The following is a 23712-nucleotide window of genomic DNA, read 5'->3' on the forward strand; positions in this document are numbered from 1 at the left end:
TGGGGACTCCATAGTTAAAGGGACGGATAGGAGATTCTGCAGGAACGAGAGAGACTCGCGGTTGGTGTGTTGCTTCCCAGGAGCCAGAGTTCACGATGTCTCGGATAATGTTTTCGAAATCCTTAAGGGGGAGGGGGACCAGCCCCAAGTTGTGGTTCACATAGGCACTCAAGACATAGGTAGGAAAAGGGATGGGGATGTAAGGCAGAAATTCAGGGAGTTAGGGTGGAAGCTTAGGGCTAGAACAAACTAAGTTGTTATCTCTGGCTTGTTACCCGTGCCACGTGATAGTGAGGAGAGGAATAGGGAGAGAGAGCAGTTGAACACGTGGTTACAGGGATGGTGCAGGAGGGAGGGATTCAGATACCTGGACAATTGGGGCTCTTTCTGGGGTAGGTGGGACCTCTACAAACAGGATGGTCTGCACTTGAACCAGAGGGGTACCAATATCTTGGGGGGAAATTTGCTAATGCTCTTCAGGAGGGTTTAAACTCATTCAGCAGGGGGGGTGGGTACCTGAATTGTAGCTCCGGTGTACAGGAGGTTGAGAGTAGTGAGGTCATGGATGAGGTTTCAGGATCGCAGGAGTGTACTGGCAGGCAGGAAGGCGGTTTGAAGTGTGTATACTTCAACGCCAGGAGCATCCGGAATAAGGTGGGTGAGCTTGCAGCATGGGTTGGTACCTGGGATTTCGATGTTGTGGCCATCTCGGAGACATGGATAGAGCAGGGACAGGAATGGTTGTTGCAGGTTCCGGGGTTTAGATGTTTCAGTAAGTGCAGGGAAGGTGGTAAAAGAGGGGGAGGTGTGGCATTGTTAGTCAAGGACAGTATTACAGTGGCAGAAAGGACTTTTGATGAGGACTCGTCTACTGAGGTAGTTTGGGCTGAGGTTAGAAACAGGAAAGGAGAGGTCACCCTGTTGGGAGTTTTTTATAGACCTCCGAAAAGTTCCAGAGATGTAGAGGAAAAGATTGCAAAGATGATTCTGGATAGGAGCGAAAGTAGCAGGGTAGCTGTACTGGGGGACTTTAACTTTACAAATATTGACTGGAAAAGCTATAGTTCGAGTACTTTAGAGGGGTCGGTTTTTGTCCAATGTGTGCAGGAAGGCTTCCTGACGAGTATGTAGATAGACCAACAAGAGGCGAGGCCACATTGGATTTGGTACTGGGTAATGAACCAGGCCAGGTGTTAGATTTGGAGGTAGGTGAGCACTTTGGTGACAGTGACCACAATTCGATTACGTTTACCGTAGCAATGGAAAAGGATAGGTATATACCAAAGGGCAAGAGTTATAGCTGGGGGAAAGGAAATTATGATGCGATTAGGCGAGATTTAGCTGGCATAGGTTGGGGAAGGAAACTGCAGGGGATGGGCACAATTGTAATGTGGAACTTGTTCAAGGAACAGCTACTACGCGTCCTTGATAAATATATACGTGTCAGGCAGGGAGGAAGCAGACGTGTGAGGGAACCGTGGTTTACTAAGGAGTTGAATCTCTTGTGAAGAGGAAGAAGGAGACTTATGTTAAGATGAGACGTGAAGGCTCAGTTAGGGCACTTGAGAGTTACAAGTTAGCCAGGAAGGACCTAAAGAAAGAGTTAAGAAGAGCCAGGAGGGGACATGAGAATGACGAGGGTAAGATTAGGGCCAGTCAAGGACAGGAGTGGGAAGTTGTGCGTGGAGTCTGAAGAGATAGGAGAGGCACTAAATGAATATTTTCATCGGTATTCACACTGGAGAGGGACAGTGTCGAGGGGAGTACTGAGATGCAGGCTGTTGGACTGGATGGGATTGAGGTTCATAGGGAGGAGCTGTTAGCAATTCTGGAAAGGGTAAAAATAGATAAGTCCCCTGGGCCGGATGGGATTTATTCTAGGATTCTCTGGGAGGCTAGAGAGGAGATTGCAGAGCCTTTGGCTTTGATCTTTGGGTCGTCATTGTCTACTGGAACAGTGCCAGAAGACTGGAAGATAGCAAATGTTGTCCCCTTGTTCAAGAAGGGGAGTAGGGACAACCCTGGTAATTATAGACCGGTGAGCCTTACTTCTGTTGTGGGCAAAGTATTGGAAAGGATTATAAGAGATAGGATTTATAATCACCTGGAAAGGAATAATTTGATTAGGGATAGTCAGCACGGTTTTGTGAAGGGTAGGTCGTGCCTCACAAACCTTATTGAGTTCTTTGAGAAGGTGACCAAAGAGGTGGATGAGGGTAAAGCGGTTGATGTGGTGTATATGGATTTCAGCAAAGCGTTTGATAAGGTTCTCCATGGGAACTTTTGCAGAAAATATGGACACATGGGATTGAGGGTGATTTAGATCAGGAATTGGCCAGCTGGAAGAAAACAGAGGGTGGTGGTTGATGCAAAATATTCATCCTGGAGTTCAGTTATTAGTGGTGTACCGCAAGGATCTGCTTTAGGGCCACTGCTGTTTGTCATTTTTATTAATGACCTGGATGAGGGCGTAGAAGGATGGGTTAGTAAATTTGTGGATGACACTAAAGTCGGTGGAGTTGTAGACAGTGCGGAGGGAAGTGGCAGGTTACAGAGGGACATAGATAAGCTGCAGAGCTGGGCTGAGAGGTGGCAAATGGAGTTTAATGCGGAAAAGTGTGAGGTGATTCACTTTGGAAGGAGTAACAGGAATACAGAGTACTGGGCTAATGGTAAGATACTTGGTTGTGTGGATGAACAGAGGGATCTGGGTGTCCATGTGCATAGATCCCTGAAAGTTGGCACCCAGGTTGATAGGGTTGTTAAGAAGGCGTATGGTGTGTTAGCTTTTATTGGTAGAGGGATTGAGTTTCGGAGCCAGGAGGTCATGTTGCAATTGTACAAAACTCTGGTGCGGCCACACTTGGAGTATTGCGTACAGTTCTGGTCACCGCATTATAGGAAGGATGTGGAAGTGTTGGAAAGGGTGCAGAGGAGATTTACCAGGATGTTGCCTGGTATGGTGGTAAAATCGTATGAGGAAAGGCTGAGGGGCTTGAGGTTGTTTTCGTTAGAGAGAAGAAGGTTAAGAGGTGACTTAATAGAGGCATACAAGATGATCAGAGGATTAGAAAGGGTGGATAGTGAGAGCCTTTTTCCTCAGATGGTGATGGCTAACACGAGGGGACATAGCTTTAAATTGAGGGGTGATAGATATAGGACAGATGTTAGAGGTAGGTTCTTTACTCAGAGAGTAGTAAGGGTGTGGAATGCCCTGCCTGCAGCAGTCGTGGACTCGTCAACATTAAGAGCATTCAAGTGGTTATTGGATAAACATATGGATGATATTGGAATAGTGTAGATTAGAGGGGCATTAGATTGGTTTCACTGGTCGGCGCAACATCGAGGGCCGAAGGGCCTGTACTGCGCTGTAATGATCTATGTTCTATGAAATGAAATCCCACACAAACGTTTGCTCAGTCTGAAAGCTAATCACAGCTTCCTTGCAAGCACAGAAACCTACCTAACACTAGACCTTGTTTTTAATCTTTACCATACAGATATAAATCCCTTAAAACTACCTGTTTTCCAAACAGCTGCACACCTGGTATTGAGAACATGCCCATCACAGCAAAATTGTCTCATATTTTCTTTCTTCCAATAAAAGGTTAGAGTGGAGTGGCAATAAGGCAAGGTTTGGGTCTTCCTATGTCTCTTGATGTTTTGTGAGGATTCTCTTGACCGTCAGGGTATATCTTTCTGTAAACCCATCTCCCCTAGGATAATATGGTGACAAGATGATGGAACCCTGGCTCAGTAGATCATCTTTTATTTTGTTTTTGAGAAATGTGGATGAGCAGAGTCACAGGACTGCAGATTAGCATTTTACAAAAGAATCAAATAGTTACTAAACATGAAAAAATTGACTATAACACAATACCTCTTTACTCCACCTTTATCTTCACATTTTAAGTTACAAAATACTCTAGCCAAAATAATTTTTCAAAGATTTTGTCAACTTTACACAGTTCCCAGCTATTAACCAAATCTTTAGCCTTTTCTCACAAGCCTGCCTACAACAGCATGTAGGCAGGCTTGCCATTTCCTCTTTGTTAGTGCCTTTCAGAAAGCTACTGATAGTTCACCTGTGACACATTTTAAAAACTCTTGAATACATCCACAACATCAGCCTCCCAATTGATCATGGGATAGAATTGAGTGCTTTTTGTTGCAGTTTCACGTGATTCACTTAGTTTTTCTCTCTGGCACTGATTCAGGTTGATTTTTCAATCTAATTCAGCATTAAAGTTGTTTAAAATGCTTGGGTTTTTACTCACAAACAACATGCGGAAGAACAAAGAACAATACAGCACAGGAACAGGCCCTTCGGCCCTCCAAGCCCGCGCCGCTCCCCGGTCCAAACTAGACCATTCTTTTGTATCCCTCCATTCCCACTCCGTTCATGTGGCTACCTAGATAAGTCTTAAACGTTCCCAGTGTGTCTGCTTTGTTATATGTCCTCTGGTTCCCACAAGTTAGAAATAATCACATTTTAGACTCAAAATGCTGGAGCTTCATCGATGTGGCTGATAAAACTTAATAGACTTGGCGAACTGTTAACAGTGAATTGTTACATGGGATATGGCTGCAGCACAACTGTGAATGTGGCACTTCAAGACATATTCACATAATAATTGGTTCCCTTACGAATAATGTAAAAATACAACAGATGGTAAGGTGATTTGAAGATTCATGTTGCAGCTGGTGGGATATAGAATTTGAAAATACATGGACTGATCTTGAGCACTCATGTCAGGTTATCAAACATTTGTGGTACTGCATCCAGACCCTTGGATCCCCATGGTTCCCACTTCCTGAATCTTTCCCAGCTCAGAATCAGTTGTGGAATAATTTCCAGCACCTGCTCTAATTGCAAATGATCTAGGGAAGAGGTGCAGGCTGGTTTTAATGCAGGCTAAGTTTTACTGGGGCTAGCCTGTGATAGCTCTAGCTCACCGCTGAGTGACACATTCCAACAGCACAGCAACATTTACAGAACACGGAGTGAGCACCAAACTCAAAAGCTGCCAATCAGTGAGAGATATCAGAGGTAGAACCGTGAGTGGGACCCAGTAATAATCAGTGATCAGACTTCGGGTCTCGGACTACCTCTGAGTAACACAATGGGAATGTAATTACAGCATTAAATTGAATTACTTCATTCGGGGAACACCAATATTACTGGGATGTTAAACTGTTCATATTGTTCATTATGTTGTAGGGAAAAATCCCTTGTACCAGTGCATTCAAGGGAATCGAGTCGCAAGGCAAGGTTCAAAGAGTTTTTCTTTATTGTACAATTACTGGGTACCCAGGGAGACCCCCGTAGCCAGCTTAGAAACAGTGGCTTGGCCACGTTGATCTCAATGGTTATACATTTGCTCTGGATATTTATAGGAATCCAAATTCGAGCGGGAACATTTGCTCATACATTTTTACAATACTTACAAAGTGGCCTGTCTGGTCAGGAAGTTCCCTGAGAGACTTGTCAATTTGCATCTGTGTGGTGTGTGTCCGTGTTAATGGGACTGCCTGTTCTTGCCCCGGTGTTTTAATGTGTTTCCCATTATCCTCTCGATGTGTCCCCTTATCTAAATCGATCTCTACTGTTTTGTGTCTGTATTCTATGCTTGCGAGATTAGGTGTTAATGTCATTTTGTCCTGCTGTGTGTAGGGGGATTTAATCTAATCTTTTATTCTTTTTATCCTAGTTTATTAAGTTTCTCTGCCTGCATTGGCCATTTAATTCCTGTAATATTTTATTGACAGTCCGGTTATGCCATATAACCCACTCCAGGTCTTGACTCGCAGATATCCCGATCTTCTGGCCAAGGGCCGGTTTAAAATGCAGCTTCGTGCTGTTGCTGGGCAGAATAAGGATCTTTTGTCGGCTTTGAAATTAAAGGTCTCTCAGCTGTGCAGAGGAGGATTTAAACGAATGTCCACTCGGGTGTTCCCCTCTGCATTGTGGGCACGTTATGAATGGTGCCAATCAGTCCAATAAATGAATATGTTTAATGAGGTGAATATTGATGAGATAATAAAAATATGGCTTTTGGAAAATGGCCTACTTCAATTATAACCTTTACAAATTATGATACAATAGAAACATGTTACAGCTTCCTATGTCAGCATTCTTCTGCTGTTGACTGATAACATTTTCATTGTTACATTCCCTTCACAAAGTAAATTGGTTCTGATCTTCTACCTGACAACATTCACTCCTAGATAGATCAGCCAGTTGGTTACAGTTACTGAAAGCACCTTTCCTTCATTCAAACTAGTCGTACAGCCTCCAGTCTCAAACTGGCCCAGTTTATAAACCTATTGTGTCTGATCTTTGTGTGAGGGTGCAATTTACCCTGTGATCTCAGTTTGACACATCCTGTTAGAAGGAAACTGATTTTGAAGAAACAACATTTGGCAATGTATTGGACGTCATGAAGATTATGTGAATTGATACACTAGATTTCTATATGTCATGACCCACCGAACAGCGTGCACAGACAATGCGCAGCGGTGGCAATGTTCTCTTCCTACCATTTACATTAATATGGAATAGGAGGTGGCTATTCAACTCCTTGAGCCAAATCCTTTTATTAGATGTCCAGTCTTAGCTCCATTTATCCACCTTAATCCCATAACATTTGATAATTGAATCTAACAATGCTCGGTTTTGAAATTTTCTGTTGAACACCAGTCTAACAGATTTTTGGAGGAGACAGTTCCAGATATTCACTATGTTTGTGTGGAAAGGAACTTCTGGACATCACCACTGAATGACTGACCTCTAATTTTAAGGTTATGCCTCCATGTCTCCATCTGCACTCTCAACTCCTTTATCTTAATCACTTAACATAGAACATAGAAACCCTACAGTGCAGAAGGAGGCCATTCGGCCCATCGAGTCTGCACCGACCACAATCCCACCCAGGCCCTACCCCCACATATTTTACCCACTAATCCCTCTAACCTACACATCCCAGGACTCTAAGGGACAATTTTTAACCTGGCCAATCAACCTAACCCGCACATCTTTGGACTTCAATTACATTATGCTTAATAATCTATTCTCAATAAAACATAAATCTAGTCTGTGCAACCTGGCCTCATAACTTAACCATCCATGGAATCTTACTGCGCACACGTGGTTTGCTGTGTTTTTCTGTTATTTAATCTTCTTTTCTGCAACTTAATTGATTTCAACCACCAAAACCTGCCAGAAATTTACTTAGGTTTGGACAAGAATTACCCAATTAAAGTAAAAGCTGGACTCTTTGGATCGTAAATTTAAAGAACTTTATTGAAGAAAAAAGGTATACTTAATAACTTTAAGACAATGACTTTTTACAAATTAATTGGGTGATCAATCTGTTGAAGCAAAAACCTTTGACACAACTACACTTGAAAATTCTTGCCTCAGGTGTCCTCAGTACTTGGCGAGCAAAGAAGCCTTGCGAAAGCAGTGCTGTTAACTCCTGAGTGATCATTATTCTGAGGTGAGTCAGGCTTTTTTCAATTTAATAATTAGTTCTTGGCATGACCAGGTTAATTTAATTGATTCTCAATTTCATACATAGAAAGCCTACAGTGCAGAAGGAGGCCATTCGGCCCATCGAGTCTGTACCGACAACAATCCCACCTTAGCCCTATCCCCCTAACCCAGTGGTTCCCAAAGGGTGCGGCGCGCCACACTGGTGCGGCGAGAGAGGATGGCAAGTGTGGCGGGAAGATTCAAGGACAATCAAAGAAACATTTAATAATGGATAGATGTTTTTATGTAGCTGCATTGTTTTATACTTTCTGGATGTCCCATGATCATATTATAAAGTAATTGTGTTCTATGTTATGAATCAAGCACTGCTAGGAGTTGTTTTTTTTTGTTTTTGAATGTATTTCTTATGAATAAAAAATTTGGTGGGGCACGAGCAAATTTTTATTCCGAAAGTACGGCCCTGTGAAAAAAGTTTGGGAGCCACTGCCCGAACCCCACATATTTACCCCACTAATCCTGCTAACTTACACATCCCGAGATACTAAGGAGCAATTTAACATGGCCAATGCACCTAACCCGCACATCTTCAGACTGTGGGAGGAAACCAGAGCACCCGGAGGAAACCCATGCAGACACAGGGAGAATGTGCAAACTCCACACAGACAGTGACCCAAGTCAGGAATCGAACCCTGGTACCTGGAGCTGTGAGGCAGCAGTGCTAACCACTGTGTCACCATGCCGATACCTAGCCTTATTATTTCAGGCAAGAATACAGCAGGGTTATCTTGAACAACTCTCTATTCATAAAGTTTCAATAGGTATCTCCTAAAGCTCAGTTCTTTTAAATCACAGTTTATCTGAAACTGGCTTTCTCACACCAACGTATGAACTACGCTAATTAAACTTAATAAACTTTTGATAAAAATCCAGACTTACTATTTTGATTATTGATTCATTAACTACATCCTAATTAAGACTCACTTCCTGTTCACTCATATGTTTGTGACAGATGACCATCTTAAATCAGTAATTTTGATTAATACATTGGTTAATACAAAATACAGAACACTAAAGGCTTCTTTGGCTCTATGTTAGCATCAAAATGGCTTCCTTGACCTTGTTACTTGTTATAGTGCATACAATGAAAAATGGTCAAGTTCAACTAAATTGTAACCACCCAGGCCTACTTATCTTTTCCTACATTACAGCAGTAACTACATTTAAAAAGTACCTGGTTGTAAACGCTGTCTAAGGTGGTCAAAGATGCTATATCAATGGAACTCCAATTCCAGGCCTGTAAGCCTTACATCAGTGGTAATCAGGGGAAATTGTTAGAGGAGATTCTTAGGGACAGGATGTACTCACATCTGGAAGAGAATAGGCTTATAGCATGGTTTTGTGAAGGAGAGGTTGTGTCTCACAAACGATTGATTTCTTTGAGGAAGTGACAAGAAAAATTGACCAGGGCAGGGGATGTTGTATATGTGGACTTTAGAAAAGCCTTCAATAAGGTTCCTCATGGCAGGCTGATACAGAAGGTGAAGTCACATGGGATCCGAGGTGCGCTGGTAAGATGGATACCAAACTGTCTTGGGCATAGAAAGCAGAGAGTAGCAGTGGAAGAGTACTTTTCTAACTGGAGGTCTGTGACAAGCCTAGTTATTCCTATGTATTTCCTGCCCTCATCTTTCTAGGTGGTAGAGGTCACATTGTTAGAAGGTACTGTCAAAGGTGCCTTGGTGAGCTGTAGTAGTACATCTTGTAGATGTTACACAATGCAGCTATGGTGCACCTTTAGTGAATGTTTAAAGTGGTGAATGGGGTATGAATCAAGCAGACTGCTTTGTCCTGGATGGTGCAGCACAGGTGAAATGTATTACATCACACTCCCTACTTGTGTCAGGAGGTGTGTTAACCAAAATTTCAAGCCTCTGACCTGCTCATGCAACTATATTATTTATGTGGTCAGTCTAATAAAGTTGGTGGCCTCCCCAGATGTTGATGGTGCGGGTTCATGCAATGAGGTATTTGGTAACGATAATGCAGTTGAATGTCAAGGGGAGAAGGTTGGATTCTTTAATATTGTAGATAAGACACTCTGTGTGGTGTGAATGTTACTTGTCGAATATCAGTACTGAGTTAAATGTTGGCCCAGTCTTGCTGCATCCAGTTATGCATTGCTTCTGAGTTGTGAATAATCTAGTCAGAATATTCTCTAATCATAAATAATTAAAAAGTTCTATCTGTTCACGACACTACAAGTCCTCAATAGGCATAATTATTTTTTCTGTGTCTTCCATTTTGAAATATTAGTGCCAGTTTTTAAGATCAAGCCCACCCTGTCTGTACTCAGTCATGCTTGATGTGGAGATGCCAGCATTGGACTGGGGTAAGCACGGTAAGAAGTCTCACAACACCAGGTTAAAGTCCAACAGGTTTATTTGGTAGTGCAAGTTCTTGGAGCACTGCCCCTTCATCAGGTGAGTGGGAGTTGTGTTCACAAACAGGGCATATATAGACACAAACTCAATTTACAAGATAATGGTTGGAATGCGAGTCTTTACAGGTAATCAAGTCTTAAAGGTACAGACAATGTGAGTGGAGAGAGGGTTAAGCACAGGTTAAAGAGGTGTGTATTGTCTCCAGCCAGGACATTTAGTGAGATTTTGCAAGCCCAGGCAAATCGTGGGGTTACAGATAGTGTGACATGAACCCAAGATCCCGGTTGAGCCGTCCTCATGTGTGCGGAACTTGGCTATCAGTCTCTGCTCAGCGATTCTGCATGGTCGTAAAGGCCGCCTTGGAGAACGCTTACCCGAAGATCAGAGGCCGAATGCCCATGACTGCTGAAGTGTTTCCCAACAGGAAGAGAACACTCCTGCTTGGTGATTGTCGAGCGGTGTTCATTCATCTGTTGTTGTAGCGTCTGCATGGTCTCCCCAATGTACCATGCCGCGGGACATCCTTTCCTGCAGCATATCTGGTAGACAACGTTGGCTGAGTCACAAGAGTATGTACCGTGTACCTGATGGATGGTGTTCTCACGTGAGATGATGGCATCCGTGTCGATGATCTGGCACGTCTTGCAGTGCTGGCTGTGGCAGGGTTGTGTGGTGTCGTGGTCACTGTTCTGAAGGCTGGGTAGTTTGCTGCGGTCTGTTTGAAGTTGTGCGGTTGTTTGAAGGCAAGAAGTGGTTGCATTCTTGGACACACGCATCTCCATCAAGGACAGCCACCTCAGCATTTCACTGTACCACAAGCCCATGGATAACCTCACGATGCTCCACTTCTCCAGCTTTCACCCTAAACACGTTAAAAGAAGCCATCCCCTACGGACAAGCCCTCCGTATACACAGGATCTGCTCGGATGAGCAGGATTGCAACAGACACCTACAGGCGCCCTCATAAGAACAGGAGCATAGAAGAATGAGGGGAGATTTGATAGAAGTGTATAAGATTTTGATGGGTATAGATAGAGCGAATGCAAGCAGGCTTTTTCCACTGAGGCTAGGGGAGAAAAAAACCAGAGGGCATGGGTTAAGGGTGAAAGGAGAAAGTTTAAAGGGAATATTAGGGGGGGCTTCTTCATTCAGAGAGTGGTGGGAGTGTGGAATGAGCTGTCGGAAAAAGTGGTAAATGCAGGGTCACTTTTAACATTTAAGAAAAACTTGGACGGGTTCATGGATGAGAGGGGTGTGGAGGGATATGGTCCAAGTGCAGGTCAGTGGGACTAGGCAAAAAATGGTTTGGCACAGACAAGAAGGGCCAAAAGGCCTGTTTCTGAGCTGTAATTTTCTATGGTTCTACGATATGGCGCTCGAGTCATCGATCGACAGTTCCAACGTGCCACAGTGAAAAACTGCACCGACCTCCTTAAAAGACAAACACGGGACACGGCGGACAGAGTATCCTTCGTCGTCCGGTACTTCCCCAGAGCGGAGAAGCTACGACGTCTTCTCTGGAGCCTTCAACATGTCATCGATGAAGATGAACATCTCGCCAAGGCCATCCCCACACCCCCACTTCTTGCCTTCAAACAACCGCACAACCTCAAACAGACCATTGTCCGCAGCAAACTATCCAGCCTTCAGAACAGTGACCACGATACCACACAACTCTGCCACAGCAACCTCTGCAAGACGTGCCAGATCATCGACACGGATGCCATCATCTCACGTGAGAACACCATCCACCAGATACACAGTACATACTCTTGCAACTCAGCCAACGTTGTCTTACTGATACGCTGCAGGAAAGGATGTCCCGAGGCATGGTACATTGGGGAGACCATACAGACGCTACGACAACAGATGAATGAACAGCGCTTGACAATCACCAGGCAGGAGTGTTCTCTTCCTGTTGGGGAACACTTCAGCAGTCATGGGCATTCAGCCTCTGATCTTCGGGTAAGCGTTCTCCAAGGTGGCCTTCATAACACACGACAATACAGAATCGCTGAGCAGAAACTGATAGCCAAGTTCCACACACATGAGGACGGCCTCAACCGGGATCTTGGATTCATGTCACACTATCTGTAACCCCCACGACTTGTCTGGGCTTGCAAATTCTCACGAACTGTCCTGGCTGGAGACAATACACACCTCTTTAACCTGTGCTTAACGCTCTCTCCACTCACATTGTCTGTACCTTTAAGACTTGATTACCTGTAAAGACTCGCATTCCAACCATCATCTTGTAAACTGAGTTTGTGTCTATATATGCTCTGTTTGTGAACACAACTCTCACTCACCTGGTGAAGGGGCAGTGCTCCAAAAGCTTGTGCTACCAAATAAACCTGTTGGACTTTACCTTGGTGTTGTGAGACTTCTTATTCAGTTATGCAGGCAGGGAAACATGCAAAAAGTGGAAAATTCAAACGGAAAGTGCACTGTTCTTAAGAATATCCTCAAACAACATTACGAAGCTGATTCTAACAGTACAATATTGCAGCAGTTTTAATGCCCAAAATTTTACTTCTTCCCTCACTGGGTTAGTTTTATAGTTAATCTTGCAAAGACAGCTGGTAGCTTGCAGTGTTAAACCTGTCACTCTGATAGCATTAGTAAAAGAACATGGAACATATTTCACCTGATAGCTAATGAATTGGTGGACTGACCTCACTTTGAACTCCAGCCTGGAGTCTGGGCTCTGCCTGCAGATACCTTCCTGTTGACCATCTAAGCCTTTGATCCAATCAAAATTATCTCATAAATATCTGAAGAATATCTGAAGTCTGGATGCTAATTGGTTCTCTGCAAGTGGTTCAAATTAATTGTTAATTAAGATACTAAAAGTACATGTGGTTGATAAAATTGTTCATGCCCTAATATTGTTAGATCCCCGAGTAGATTAAATCTGTCTATACAGGTTTATTATTCACTTTGAATTACTAATATCATGAAGAGAAGTTAATTTCCAGGTTGTGTACAGTCCTAAGATTTATTTACTTGGAACATCTGAAAAAGGTAAGTAGAAAATCTGTTAGTTTTAACAAGTATAACTTTGCCAATGAATCTATAGGGAATAGGAATGAGAACTTGGATTCACAGTACTTGTACAGGTCTTCCAGACCCTGTATGTCAATTATTCAAAGTACAAATACTCCAATGGAAGGAACCCTGGACCAGTACTAAAGTTGGTCATATAAATGAAAATAACCAACAGCAATAATTATTATTAAAGGGGCAAGGGAGGCACAATGATCTAGTTTGAAATTTTAGGTAGCATAAGTAGTCCTGTTATTTTTGTAAAATCTTTTCTGATCTCACAGTTGGTACAGTTAACATTTTACAGTAATAATTTGATCGATGACATTCAGAATGGTCCATTGTGGGCTGTTTGTATCATGAATGATGGAGCAGGTAATTTATAGCCTTTACTGTACAAGGGACACTTCTTCAGATTACATGGCCACTCCGTCCACGCATAGCGAATAGCAGTCATCCTGTGGTGACACTCGTTTAGAGATAAAGACAGTGTGTTGATGGAGTGGTTAATAATGGGGGCAGAGAGCCAGTTACAGCTGGACAAATTCCATTTGGTGCAGCAACACACCTATAGAGAGAAAAATATAAATATCCTGTCATTGAAGCATTAATGCGAGCATCCCAACTGCTGATCAGCAACCACTTTCCCCACCACACTTGATCATTTACATTTGTCACAGATCTCCTTGTACTGCAACAAGATAATGGCATTGTCCAGACAGTGGCATTTGGAGTGGGGTAATAATTCTCACCTTCCTCAGGAACATTCGTTTATTTAATCTCACCTTTGACTATAAAAATATCAACTGTTTCTCTCCATGTATCTTGGATTAAGAAATTTACTTTCTTTAATGAGCAAAGCAAGCCCCTTCATTATCTTTTATAGATTATCTATATACAGTCACTTGGAATCATGAATCTTGTAGAAATGCAGGTATTTTATTTGCAGGTCCTAATCAGACATTTAGACTAGTTGCTGTGATGGGCAGCGGCCAGCAATATCCTGGTTACACCTTGAACAGTAGTTTGATTATCTAGATTGCTTGATGAGTCGGAAGAACCTGATCTTCAAATAAGTCTGTCTCAGTAGAATACTGGCTCATGATGGTGTGACTATGATGAATAGCTTCCTTCTCTGCAACAGATATCTGTTTCTCCCCGCTCTGCACTGTTTATCCTGCACAAGTGGGCAGAGCATATCCATGGGTCATCGACTACATCACATTTCATGATTTGTTGCTGTAATTATCAAGAATAAATAAATCTGTCCATTAATATTATTCAAAACTCCCCATTCCACAAACAATGAGTTGTGTTTTGTACAAAATGTGCTCAGCACTGCACTCACTGCATTCACTGATCAGACAAAACTGACAGCTGCAGGAGAATTTGAGGGCATAGATGTCTTTCAGTCTGCAGTCTATATATGATTGCCAGTCCTACATCATCCTGGCTCATGGCTCTCTCAAATGGCTGAGCAAATTCATTAATAGGAATTGGGATGGACAATCTCAATTTGTGGAGCCTTCTCCTCCAATTAGTTGATCACCATCATTCACTACAGGATGCGGCAGATATGGATCTTGGATCTGATCCATTGGGCTTGGGATTATTTAGCTCTATCGCATGCTGCATCTGCTCTTTATCAAGCATGCCATTCCGTTGTCGCTTCACTCATTTTCAGGTACCTCTGCTGTTGCTCTAGCATGCTTCCCATCCCTTACTGAATTAGGTTTGGTCCCTGGCTTGATGGTAATGGTGGAGTGAGGGATATGGTGGCCATCATGGTGGAATACTATTCTGTTGCTGCTGATGGCCCACAGTGCCCGATGGAAACTCAATTTTGAGTTGCTTGATCTTTAACCCATTTACCACAATGGTAGTGCCACATCTCACAATGGAGGGTGTGGTTAGTGTGAAGATAGGACCTCATCTCCAAAGGACTGTGTGGTGGTCACTCCCATCAATAATGACAGACAAGTGAATATAAATTGGTGAAAATGAGATTAAAGTAGGTTTTTCTCTCTTACTGGTTCCCTCACTGCCCCCGGCCAAGTCTGGCAGATGTGTCCTTTAGCACTAAGCCAGTTCAGTCAGTAATGGTGGGACCCTACCACATTTGGAGGCAGGCATTGATATTCCCACCCAGACTGCATTCTGTGCCCTTGCCATCATCACTGCTCCTTCCAACTGATGTTCAAAATGGGGAAGTACTGATTCATGCTGAGTAAGGCAATCAGCAGGTTTCTTTTTCCACGTTCAACCTCATCCCTCATTTTGAGGACTTTTCCTGACTATAAATCATTTACCCTCAACTGGAAATATTAAAGGGAGCAGCAAGAGCCTGCTCCCCGTATTTAGGGACATTCAGCTGGCAGCCTGAGGAGTTCACACCACCTTTGGAAACTATTCAATATGCAAAACTAAGAGCTTGTTTTATGCAGTAATATCATGACTTATTATAAAACAGGTGTGTCTGGAGTAGTCTGGCTGTTATAGGCTGAGTGCAGCTGTGCCATACCTCAAATATGTTTTTACTGAGCTCCAGCACAGTCAGCTCCTGTGTGTAGGTGATGATCAATTCTGTACTGTTCTTGAGCTGAAGACTCTTTGGAAACGGGCCCTGGAAAACGACTGCCGTCTCTCCATAAGCCACTGCTTGAGCACCAAGGTACAATCTGTATGCAACGTCTTGTTTATACCGAGGATGAATGCTGAAAAATATTAAATATTTATTTGCACACTCCTGCAACCCTCGGATTCTGCGAAGTTATTGGCTCCCGGGGGTCCACTCAGATGTTTAACATGTAGTCAAGGCTGACATTTACTGCAGCATTAAGGGAATTATCAAGTTTTATAGCACAGAAAGAGACCATTTGGCCCATCATGTCTCTGCTGGCCATCAAGCACCTATCTATTCTAACCCCATTTTCCAGCACTTGGTTCGTAGCCTTGTAAATTAAGGTGTTTTGAGTGCTCATCTGAATGCTTCTTAAATGTTGTGAGGGTTCCCACCTCTACCACACTTTCAGACAGAGTTTCAGATTCCCACCACCCTCTGGATGAAAATGTTTTTCCTCAAATCCCCTCTAAATCACCTGCCCCTTACCTTAAATCTATGCCTCCTGGTAACTGACCCCCTACTAAGGGAAATGTTTCTTCCTATCTATCCTATCAATGTCCTTCATAGTCATAGAGGTTAACAGCAGGAAACAGGTCCTTCGGCCCAACTTGTCCATGCAACCCAGTTTTTACTATTAAGCTAATCCCAATTGCCCGTGTTTGGCCCATATCGCTCTATACCAATCTTATCCCTCTGGACCCTTTTGTATCTCCCCCCTCACCTTAAACCTATGCCCTCTAGTTTTAGACTCCCCTACCTTTGGGAAAAGATGTTGATTATCTATCTTATCTATGCCCCTCATTATTTTATAGACCTCTATAAGGCTCTATAAGGAGCCTCTTACGCTCCAGGGAAAAAAAAGTCCCAGTCCATCTTAAACAATGGCATAACATTTGCCACTCTCCAATCTTCAGGCACCTCACCTGTTGCTGTTGATGATTTAAATATCTCTGCTAAGGGACCCACAATTTCCTCCCACAGCATCCTGGGATATTCTTCACAGGGTCCCGGGGATTTATCTATCTTGATGCACCCCCTTCGCTGTAATATGTACACTCCTCAAGATATCACTATTTATTTCCCCAAGTTCCCTAACACCCATGCCTTTCTCAACAGTAAATATTGATGAGAAATATTCATTTAGGATCTCACCCATCTCTTGTGGATCCGCACACATAGACGACCTTGTTGACCCTTAAGAGGCCCTTTTCTCTCCCTACTTACTCTTTTGCCCTTTACGTATTTGTAGAAGCCATTTGGTTTCTCCTTTACCGCAATCTCATGTTCCCTTTTTGCCCTCCTGATTTCTCTCTTATCTCTACTCTGACAGTCTCTATACGCTTCAAGGGATCCACTTGATCCTAGCTGCCTATGTATGTCATGTGCCCCCTTCTTCTTGACCAGGGCCTCAATATCCCCAGTCATCCAGGATTCCCGACTCCTACGAGCCTTGCCTTTCACTCTGAATGAAGTGTGCTTACCCTGAACCTTGGTTAACACATTTTTGAGAGCCTCCCACTTACCAGACGTCCCTTTGCCTGCCAACACCCACCCCCAGTCAACTTTTAAAAGTTCCTGTCTAATACCATCAAAATTGGCCTTGCCCCAATTTAGAATTTTAACTTTTGGGCCAGACCTATCATTCTCCATAGCGATCTTAAAACTAATAGAATTATTGTTACTGGTTCCAAAATGATTCCTCACTAACACTTCTGTCACCTGCCCTTCATTATTTCCCAAGAGGAGGTCAAGTTTTGCCCCCTCTCTAGTCGGGCCATCCACATACTGAATGAGAAATTCCTCGTGAATACACTCAACAGATTTCTCTCCATCCAAGCCGCTCATACTATGGCTGTCCCAGTCAATGTTGGGAAAGTTAAAGTCCCCACTATGACCACCCTACTTTTCTTGGAGTTATCTGTAATCGCCTTACATATTTGCTCCTCAATTTCCTGCTGAGTATTTGGGGGCCTATAGTACAATCCTATCAAAGTGTAGACTCAGTGGGTGAACTCTCAGAAATATCCCCTCTCAGTACTGCTATAATGTTCTCCTGAATCAAAAACGCAACTCCCCCTCCCCTCTAACCTACTGTTCTATTTTTCCTATTGCATCTGTACCCTGGATCAATGAGCTGCCAGTCCTGTCTCTCCCTTAGCCATATTTCAGTAATAGCTATAACATCCCAGTCCCATGTATCCATCCATGCCTTGCCCGTCAGGCCTCTTGCATTGAATAAATGCAGTTTAATCTAGACTTCCCTTGCTCTCTGTCCTGCTCTTGTCTGACCGGTCGAGACCAGGATTACTGACACTGCCTTTACTATTGAACATGCTCTTTTTAACTTCCATGCTGTCCTCAACCTTCTCTCCTGTCTCCCTTTGGGTCCCACCTCGCTGCCAAACTAGTTTAAACCCTCCTGAGTGGTATCCACTAAAGCTGTCAATGCATAGAGTCAGAGGTTTACAGCATGGACCCAACTTGTCCATGCCACTCTTTTTTTTAAACCCCACGCTAATCCCAATTGCCCACATTTGGCCCATATCTCTCTATACCCATCGTACCCATGTAACTGTCTAAATGCTTCTTAAAAGACAAAATTGTACCCACCTCTACTACTACCTCTGGCAGCTTGTTCCAGACACTCACCACCCTCTGCGTGAAAAAATTGCCCCTCTGGACACTTTTGTATCTCTCCCCTCTTACCTTAAACCTATGCCCTCTAGTTTTAGACTCCCTTACCTTTGGGAAAAGATACTGATTATCTAGCTGATCTATGCCCCTCATTATTTTATAGACCTCTGTAAGATCACCCCTCAGCCTTCTGCGCTCCAGAGAAAAAAGCCCCAGTCTATCCAGCCTCTCCTAATAACTCAAACCATCAAGTCTCGGTAGCATCCTAGTAAATCTTTTCTGCACTCTTTCTAGTTTAATAATATCCTTTCTATAATAGGGTGACCAGAATTGCACACAGTATTCCAAGTGTGGCCTTACCAATGTCTTGTACAACTCCAACAAGACATCCCAACTCCTGTATTCAATGTTCTGACCAATGAAACCAAGCATGCTGAATGCCTTCTTCATCACTCTGTCCACCTGTGACTTTCAAGGAGCTATGAACATGTACCGCTAGATCTCTTTGTTCTGTAACTCTCCCCAACGCCCCACCATTAACTGAATAAGTCCTGCCCTGGTTCAATCTACCAAAATGCGTCACCTCACATTTATCTAAATTAAACTCCATCTGCCATTCGTCAGCCCATAGCAAATGTCCCCACCAGTCCCCCTCCCATCTCTCTTGAACAGGTCACCCCTGCCCCAGAAGAGATCAAAATGATCCACAAATCTAAATCTTTGCCCCTCTGCATCAGCCATCAAACCACGCATTCATCTGCCTAATCTTCCTATTCCTACTCTCACTCGCACGTGGCACCGACAGTAGTCCTGAAATGACTACCTTCGAGGTCCTGCACTTTAGCCTCCTGCCTAACTCTCTATATTCACACTTCAGGGCCTCATCCTTTTTCCTACCTATGTCATTGGTACCAATGTGTACAACGACTTCTGTCTGTTCACCCTCCCCTTTAAGAATATCCTGCAACCCCTCAGAGGCGGCCTTGACCCTGGCACCAGGGAGGCAACACACCATCCTGGCGTCTCAATCGCAGCCACAGAAATGCCTGTCTGTGCCCCTAACTATGGAGTCCTCTATTACTACTGTTCGCTTGACCTTTGCCCGACCCTGCTCTACAGCAGAACCAAGTGTGGTGCCATAGGCCTGACTGCTGCTGGTATTTTCTCCTGAGAGGCTATCCTCTTCAACAGTATCCAAAACGGTATACCTGTTTGAAAGGGGAATAGCCACAGGAGACTCCTGCAGTACCTGCCTGCCTCTCCCAGTAGTCATCCATCTACCTGACTGAACCTGTGGTGTGACAACCTCCCTGTAGCTAGTGTCTATCACACTCTGCCCCTGTATACTCCACAGTACGTCCAGCTGTCGCTCCAACTGAACAATGCGGTCTGTGAGGAGCTGCAGCTGGACACATTTCCTGCAGATAAAATTGTCAGGGAGACTAGATTGCTCCATGATTTCCCACACCTGGCAGGAGGAGCATACCACTACCCTAACTGCGATTTTACAATTAAAAGAATGTTGATTCAGTTTTCCCTTGCTTGTGGTCGTCACAGTGACTTTTTTTTTGGTTAGAGGAGGAAGGAGGGAGGGAGGGAAACATTGTAGTAGTGTTTGGGGTTTAACTGTTCCTTGACAACAGCTCCTCCACAAATCTTCATCCCAACAGCCAACCAGCTTCACCATTCTGCTGGATTTTGTACACCTCAATCAGCTCTCCCTCAGTCTTCTCTGCTCTAAGGAAAACAACCGCAGTCGAGCCAGCCTCCTTTCACAGCTCTATCATAATCTCCATGCTCTTATATTCTATGCCTCGGCTAATAAAGGCAAGTATCCCAAGTTAACCACCTTATTTACCTGTCCTGCTGCCTTCAGGGATCTTTAGACATGCACCCCAAGATCCCTCTGGTCCTCTGTACTTCCGAGCTTCCTACTATTCATTGTTTGTTCCCTTGCCTTGTTAGCCCTCCCAAAATGCACCACCTCACTCTTTGCAAGGTTAAATTTAATTGGCCACAGTTCAGTCCATCTGACCAGTTCGTCTATATTGTCCTGTAATCTCAGGCAGTGATTCACCACACCACCAACTTTCATGTCATCTGCAAAACTACTGAACTTACCCCAGAATATTGAGCTGTCTACTCTGCCCCTTCCTCAACTATGTCTGTGTGATAGCAATAATATCATACTCCCATGTGTTAATCAACATCATGACAATACACATTTCTTTAACCTGTGCCTAATGTTCCCTCCACTCACATTGTCTGTATCTTTAAGACCTGGTTGGCTGTAAACATTTGCATTCTAATCAGTATTCTGTAACTTGATTTTGTGTCTCTGTATGCCTTGTTTGTGAGCAGATATCCACTCCATCTGACGAAGGAGCAGCGCTCCGAAAGCTAATGGCATTTGCTACCAAATAAACCTGTTGGACTTTAACCTGGTGTTGTTAAAACTCTTACTTAATCAACATCCTCAGCCTGACCTGTAAGACTCCTTGCATTAAAATAAATGCCAATCAGTCTTGCCATCTTCCCTTGTGCTTTAATATGCCTATCTTTGCTCTGCCTTCCAGATTGGTGTGGTTTTTTTCTATACTTGGCTGCGCGTCATTGTATACGGTGTAGCATTTTCAGTTGTAATGTTAAACTAAGGCACTGTCTACATCTTTGCACAGGTGTAAAATATTTCATGGCAGAGTAAAAAGGAACAGGTGTTCTCTTGGGCTCCTGGCAAATGTGCCTTACTCACTCAATCTCTTTTTGGGATCTTACTGTGCACAAATTGGTGCTGCTTGTGCCTGGTTGTAAAAGCAGACTGATCTGTCTTGAGGATGGTAACACTATTGAAAGCAATTTCTTTATCTTAGGATAGATTGCCATGTGGCTCCTTTATTTCACATGCAGTTCTTCTGCTCAGGTAATCTTACAAAACCTGTTCCTTATGGTTACTGCTACTCTGGCTGCTGTGATCACCTGATGATTTCTTCCCCTCTCCTGCTCCTGTGTCACTTCAGAGCAATATGTACATTGTGTATGTGCAGCCCTTCACAGCTGGTTATGAATCCGGATGCATGTGATTGGAGTTACCCAGATATAGTGCAAATGCCCATTTGAAACTTTGCTACATACGTGCCAAAAGGAGATTTCTCATCACCCAGATCCATTGTAACTGCCATGAATGTTCTCTTCATCTTTGGGTTTGGAGCATAACCAAAATCAGCAGTCTGATGCCAGCGTATCCATGAAAAAGAATCATCTGGGACAGCATGGTGGTAGGTGGACAGCTACAGGAAGAATCATTCCAGCAATCTTTATTAACTAGAATTTGTACATACAAAAACAAAATTAATAAACAAATTTGGAGAAGGAAGGACCATTTGGATTCTCAAGCCTGCTCCTCCATTCAATCAGATTCTGGCTGCTCTGATTGTAACTTGAATCCCATATTCCTGCCCCCATAACTGTTCAGCCCTCTTGTTAATCAAGAATCTATCTGGCTCTGCCTTAAAATTATTCAGAGACTCTGCTTCCACTGCCTTTGAAGGAAGAGAGTTCCAGAGACTTACGATCCTCAACAGGAAAAAATTCTCATCACCTTCTTACATAAGCGACCATCTATTTTTAAACAGTGACCTCTACTTCTCGATCCTTCAACAACAAAAAACACCCTCTCCACATCCACCCTGTCAATAGACCTCAGGATGTTAAAGATTTTGATCTTACTCTTCTGAACTCCAGTGGATACAAACCTAACATCTCTAATCTTTCCTCATAAGAAACCCCACCCATTCCTGATATATAGTAAACCTTCTCTGAACTGCTTCTAATGCATTTACATCTTTCCTTAAATAAGGAGCCCAACACTACACAATACTCCAAATGTGATACAAACAAACAACAAAGAACAATACAGCACAGGAACAGGCCCTTCAGCCCTCCAAGCCCGCGCCGCTCCCTGGTCCAAACTAGACCATTCTTTTGTATCCCTCCATTCCCACTCCGTTCATGTGGCTACCTAGATAAGTCTTAAACGTTCCCAGTGTGTCCGCCTCCACCACCTTGCCCGGCAGCACATTCCAGGCCCCACCACCCTCTGTGTAAAATACGTCCTTCTGATATCCGTGTTAAACCTCCCCCCGTCACCTTGAACCTATGACCCCTCGTGAACGTCACCACCGACCTGGGAAAAAGCTTCCCGCCGTTCACCCTATCCATGCCTTTCATAATTTTATACACGTCTATTAGGTCACCCCTCATCCTCCGTCTTTCCAGTGAGAACAACCCCAGTTTACCCAATCTCTCCTCATAACTAAGTCCTTCCATACCAGGCAACATCCTGGTAAACCTCCTCTGCACTCTCTCCAAAGCCTCCACATCCTTCTGGTAGTGTGGCGACCAGAACTGGACGCAGTATTCCAAATGCAGCCGAACCAATGTTCTGTACAACTGCAACATCAGACCCCAACTTTTATACTCTATGCCCCGTCCTATAAAGGCAAGCATGCCATATGCCTTATTCACTACCTTCTCTACCTGTGACGTTACCTTCAAGGATCTGTGGATTTGCACACCCAGGTCCCTCTGCGTATCTACACCCTTTATGGTTCTGCCATTTATCGTATAGCTCCCCCCTACGTTAGTTCTACCAAAATGCATCACTTCGCATTTATCTGGATTGAACTCCATCTGCCATTTCTTTGCCCAAATTTCCAGCCTATCTATATCCTTCTGTAGCCTCTGACAATGTTCCTCACTATCTGCAAGTCCAGCCATTTTCGTTTCATCCGTAAACTTACTAATCACCCCAGTTACACCTTCTTCCAGATCGTTTATATAAATCACAAACAGCAGAGGTCCCAATACAGAGCCCTGCAGAACACCACTAGTCACAGGCATCCAGCCGGAAAAAGACCCTTCCACTACCACCTCTGTCTTCTGTGACCAAGCCAGTTCTCCACCCATCTAGCCACCTCCCCCTTTATCCCATGAGATCCAACCTTTTGCACCAACCTACCATGAGGGACTTTGTCAAACGCTTTAATAAAGTCCATATAGACGACATCCACGGCCCTTCCCTCGTCAACCATTCTAGCCACTTCTTCAAAAAACTCCACCAGGTTAGTGAGGCATGACCTCCCTCTCACAAAACCATGCTGACTATCGTTAATGAGTTTATTCCTTTCTAAATGCGCATACATCCTATCTCTAAGAATCCTCTCCAACAACTTCCCTACCACGGACGTCAAACTCACCGGCCTATAATTACCCGGGTTATCCTTCCTACCCTTCTTGAATAACGGGACCACATTAGCTATCCTCCAATCCTCTGGGACCTCACCTGTGTCCAGTGACGAGACAAAGATTTGCGCCAGAGGCCCAGCGATTTCATCTCTCGTCTCCCTGAGCAGCCTTGGATAGATTCCATCAGGCCCTGGGGATCTGTCAGTCTTTATATTCTCTAACAAACCTAA

At 43.8% G+C, this 23712-nt stretch overlaps 1 protein-coding gene across 1 annotated transcript in view; it reads right to left on the reverse strand.

The window, feature by feature from the left end:
• Positions 1–12281: 12281 nt before the first annotated feature.
• Positions 12282–23712, reverse strand: part of siae (sialic acid acetylesterase) — a 93514-nt gene continuing 82083 nt past the window's right edge. The window contains exons 8-10 of the mRNA XM_078199231.1: positions 21371–21525; positions 15503–15695; positions 12282–13549 (exon numbers count right to left, since the gene is read on the reverse strand). Coding sequence (XP_078055357.1) covers positions 13310–13549; positions 15503–15695; positions 21371–21525 — 588 coding nt within the window. The 3' untranslated portion in view covers positions 12282–13309. The remainder of the gene's footprint in view (positions 13550–15502; positions 15696–21370; positions 21526–23712) is intronic.

Source organism: Mustelus asterias, chromosome 27 (assembly GCF_964213995.1).
Source record: "Mustelus asterias chromosome 27, sMusAst1.hap1.1, whole genome shotgun sequence".
Taxonomy (NCBI): Eukaryota; Metazoa; Chordata; class Chondrichthyes; order Carcharhiniformes; family Triakidae; genus Mustelus; species Mustelus asterias.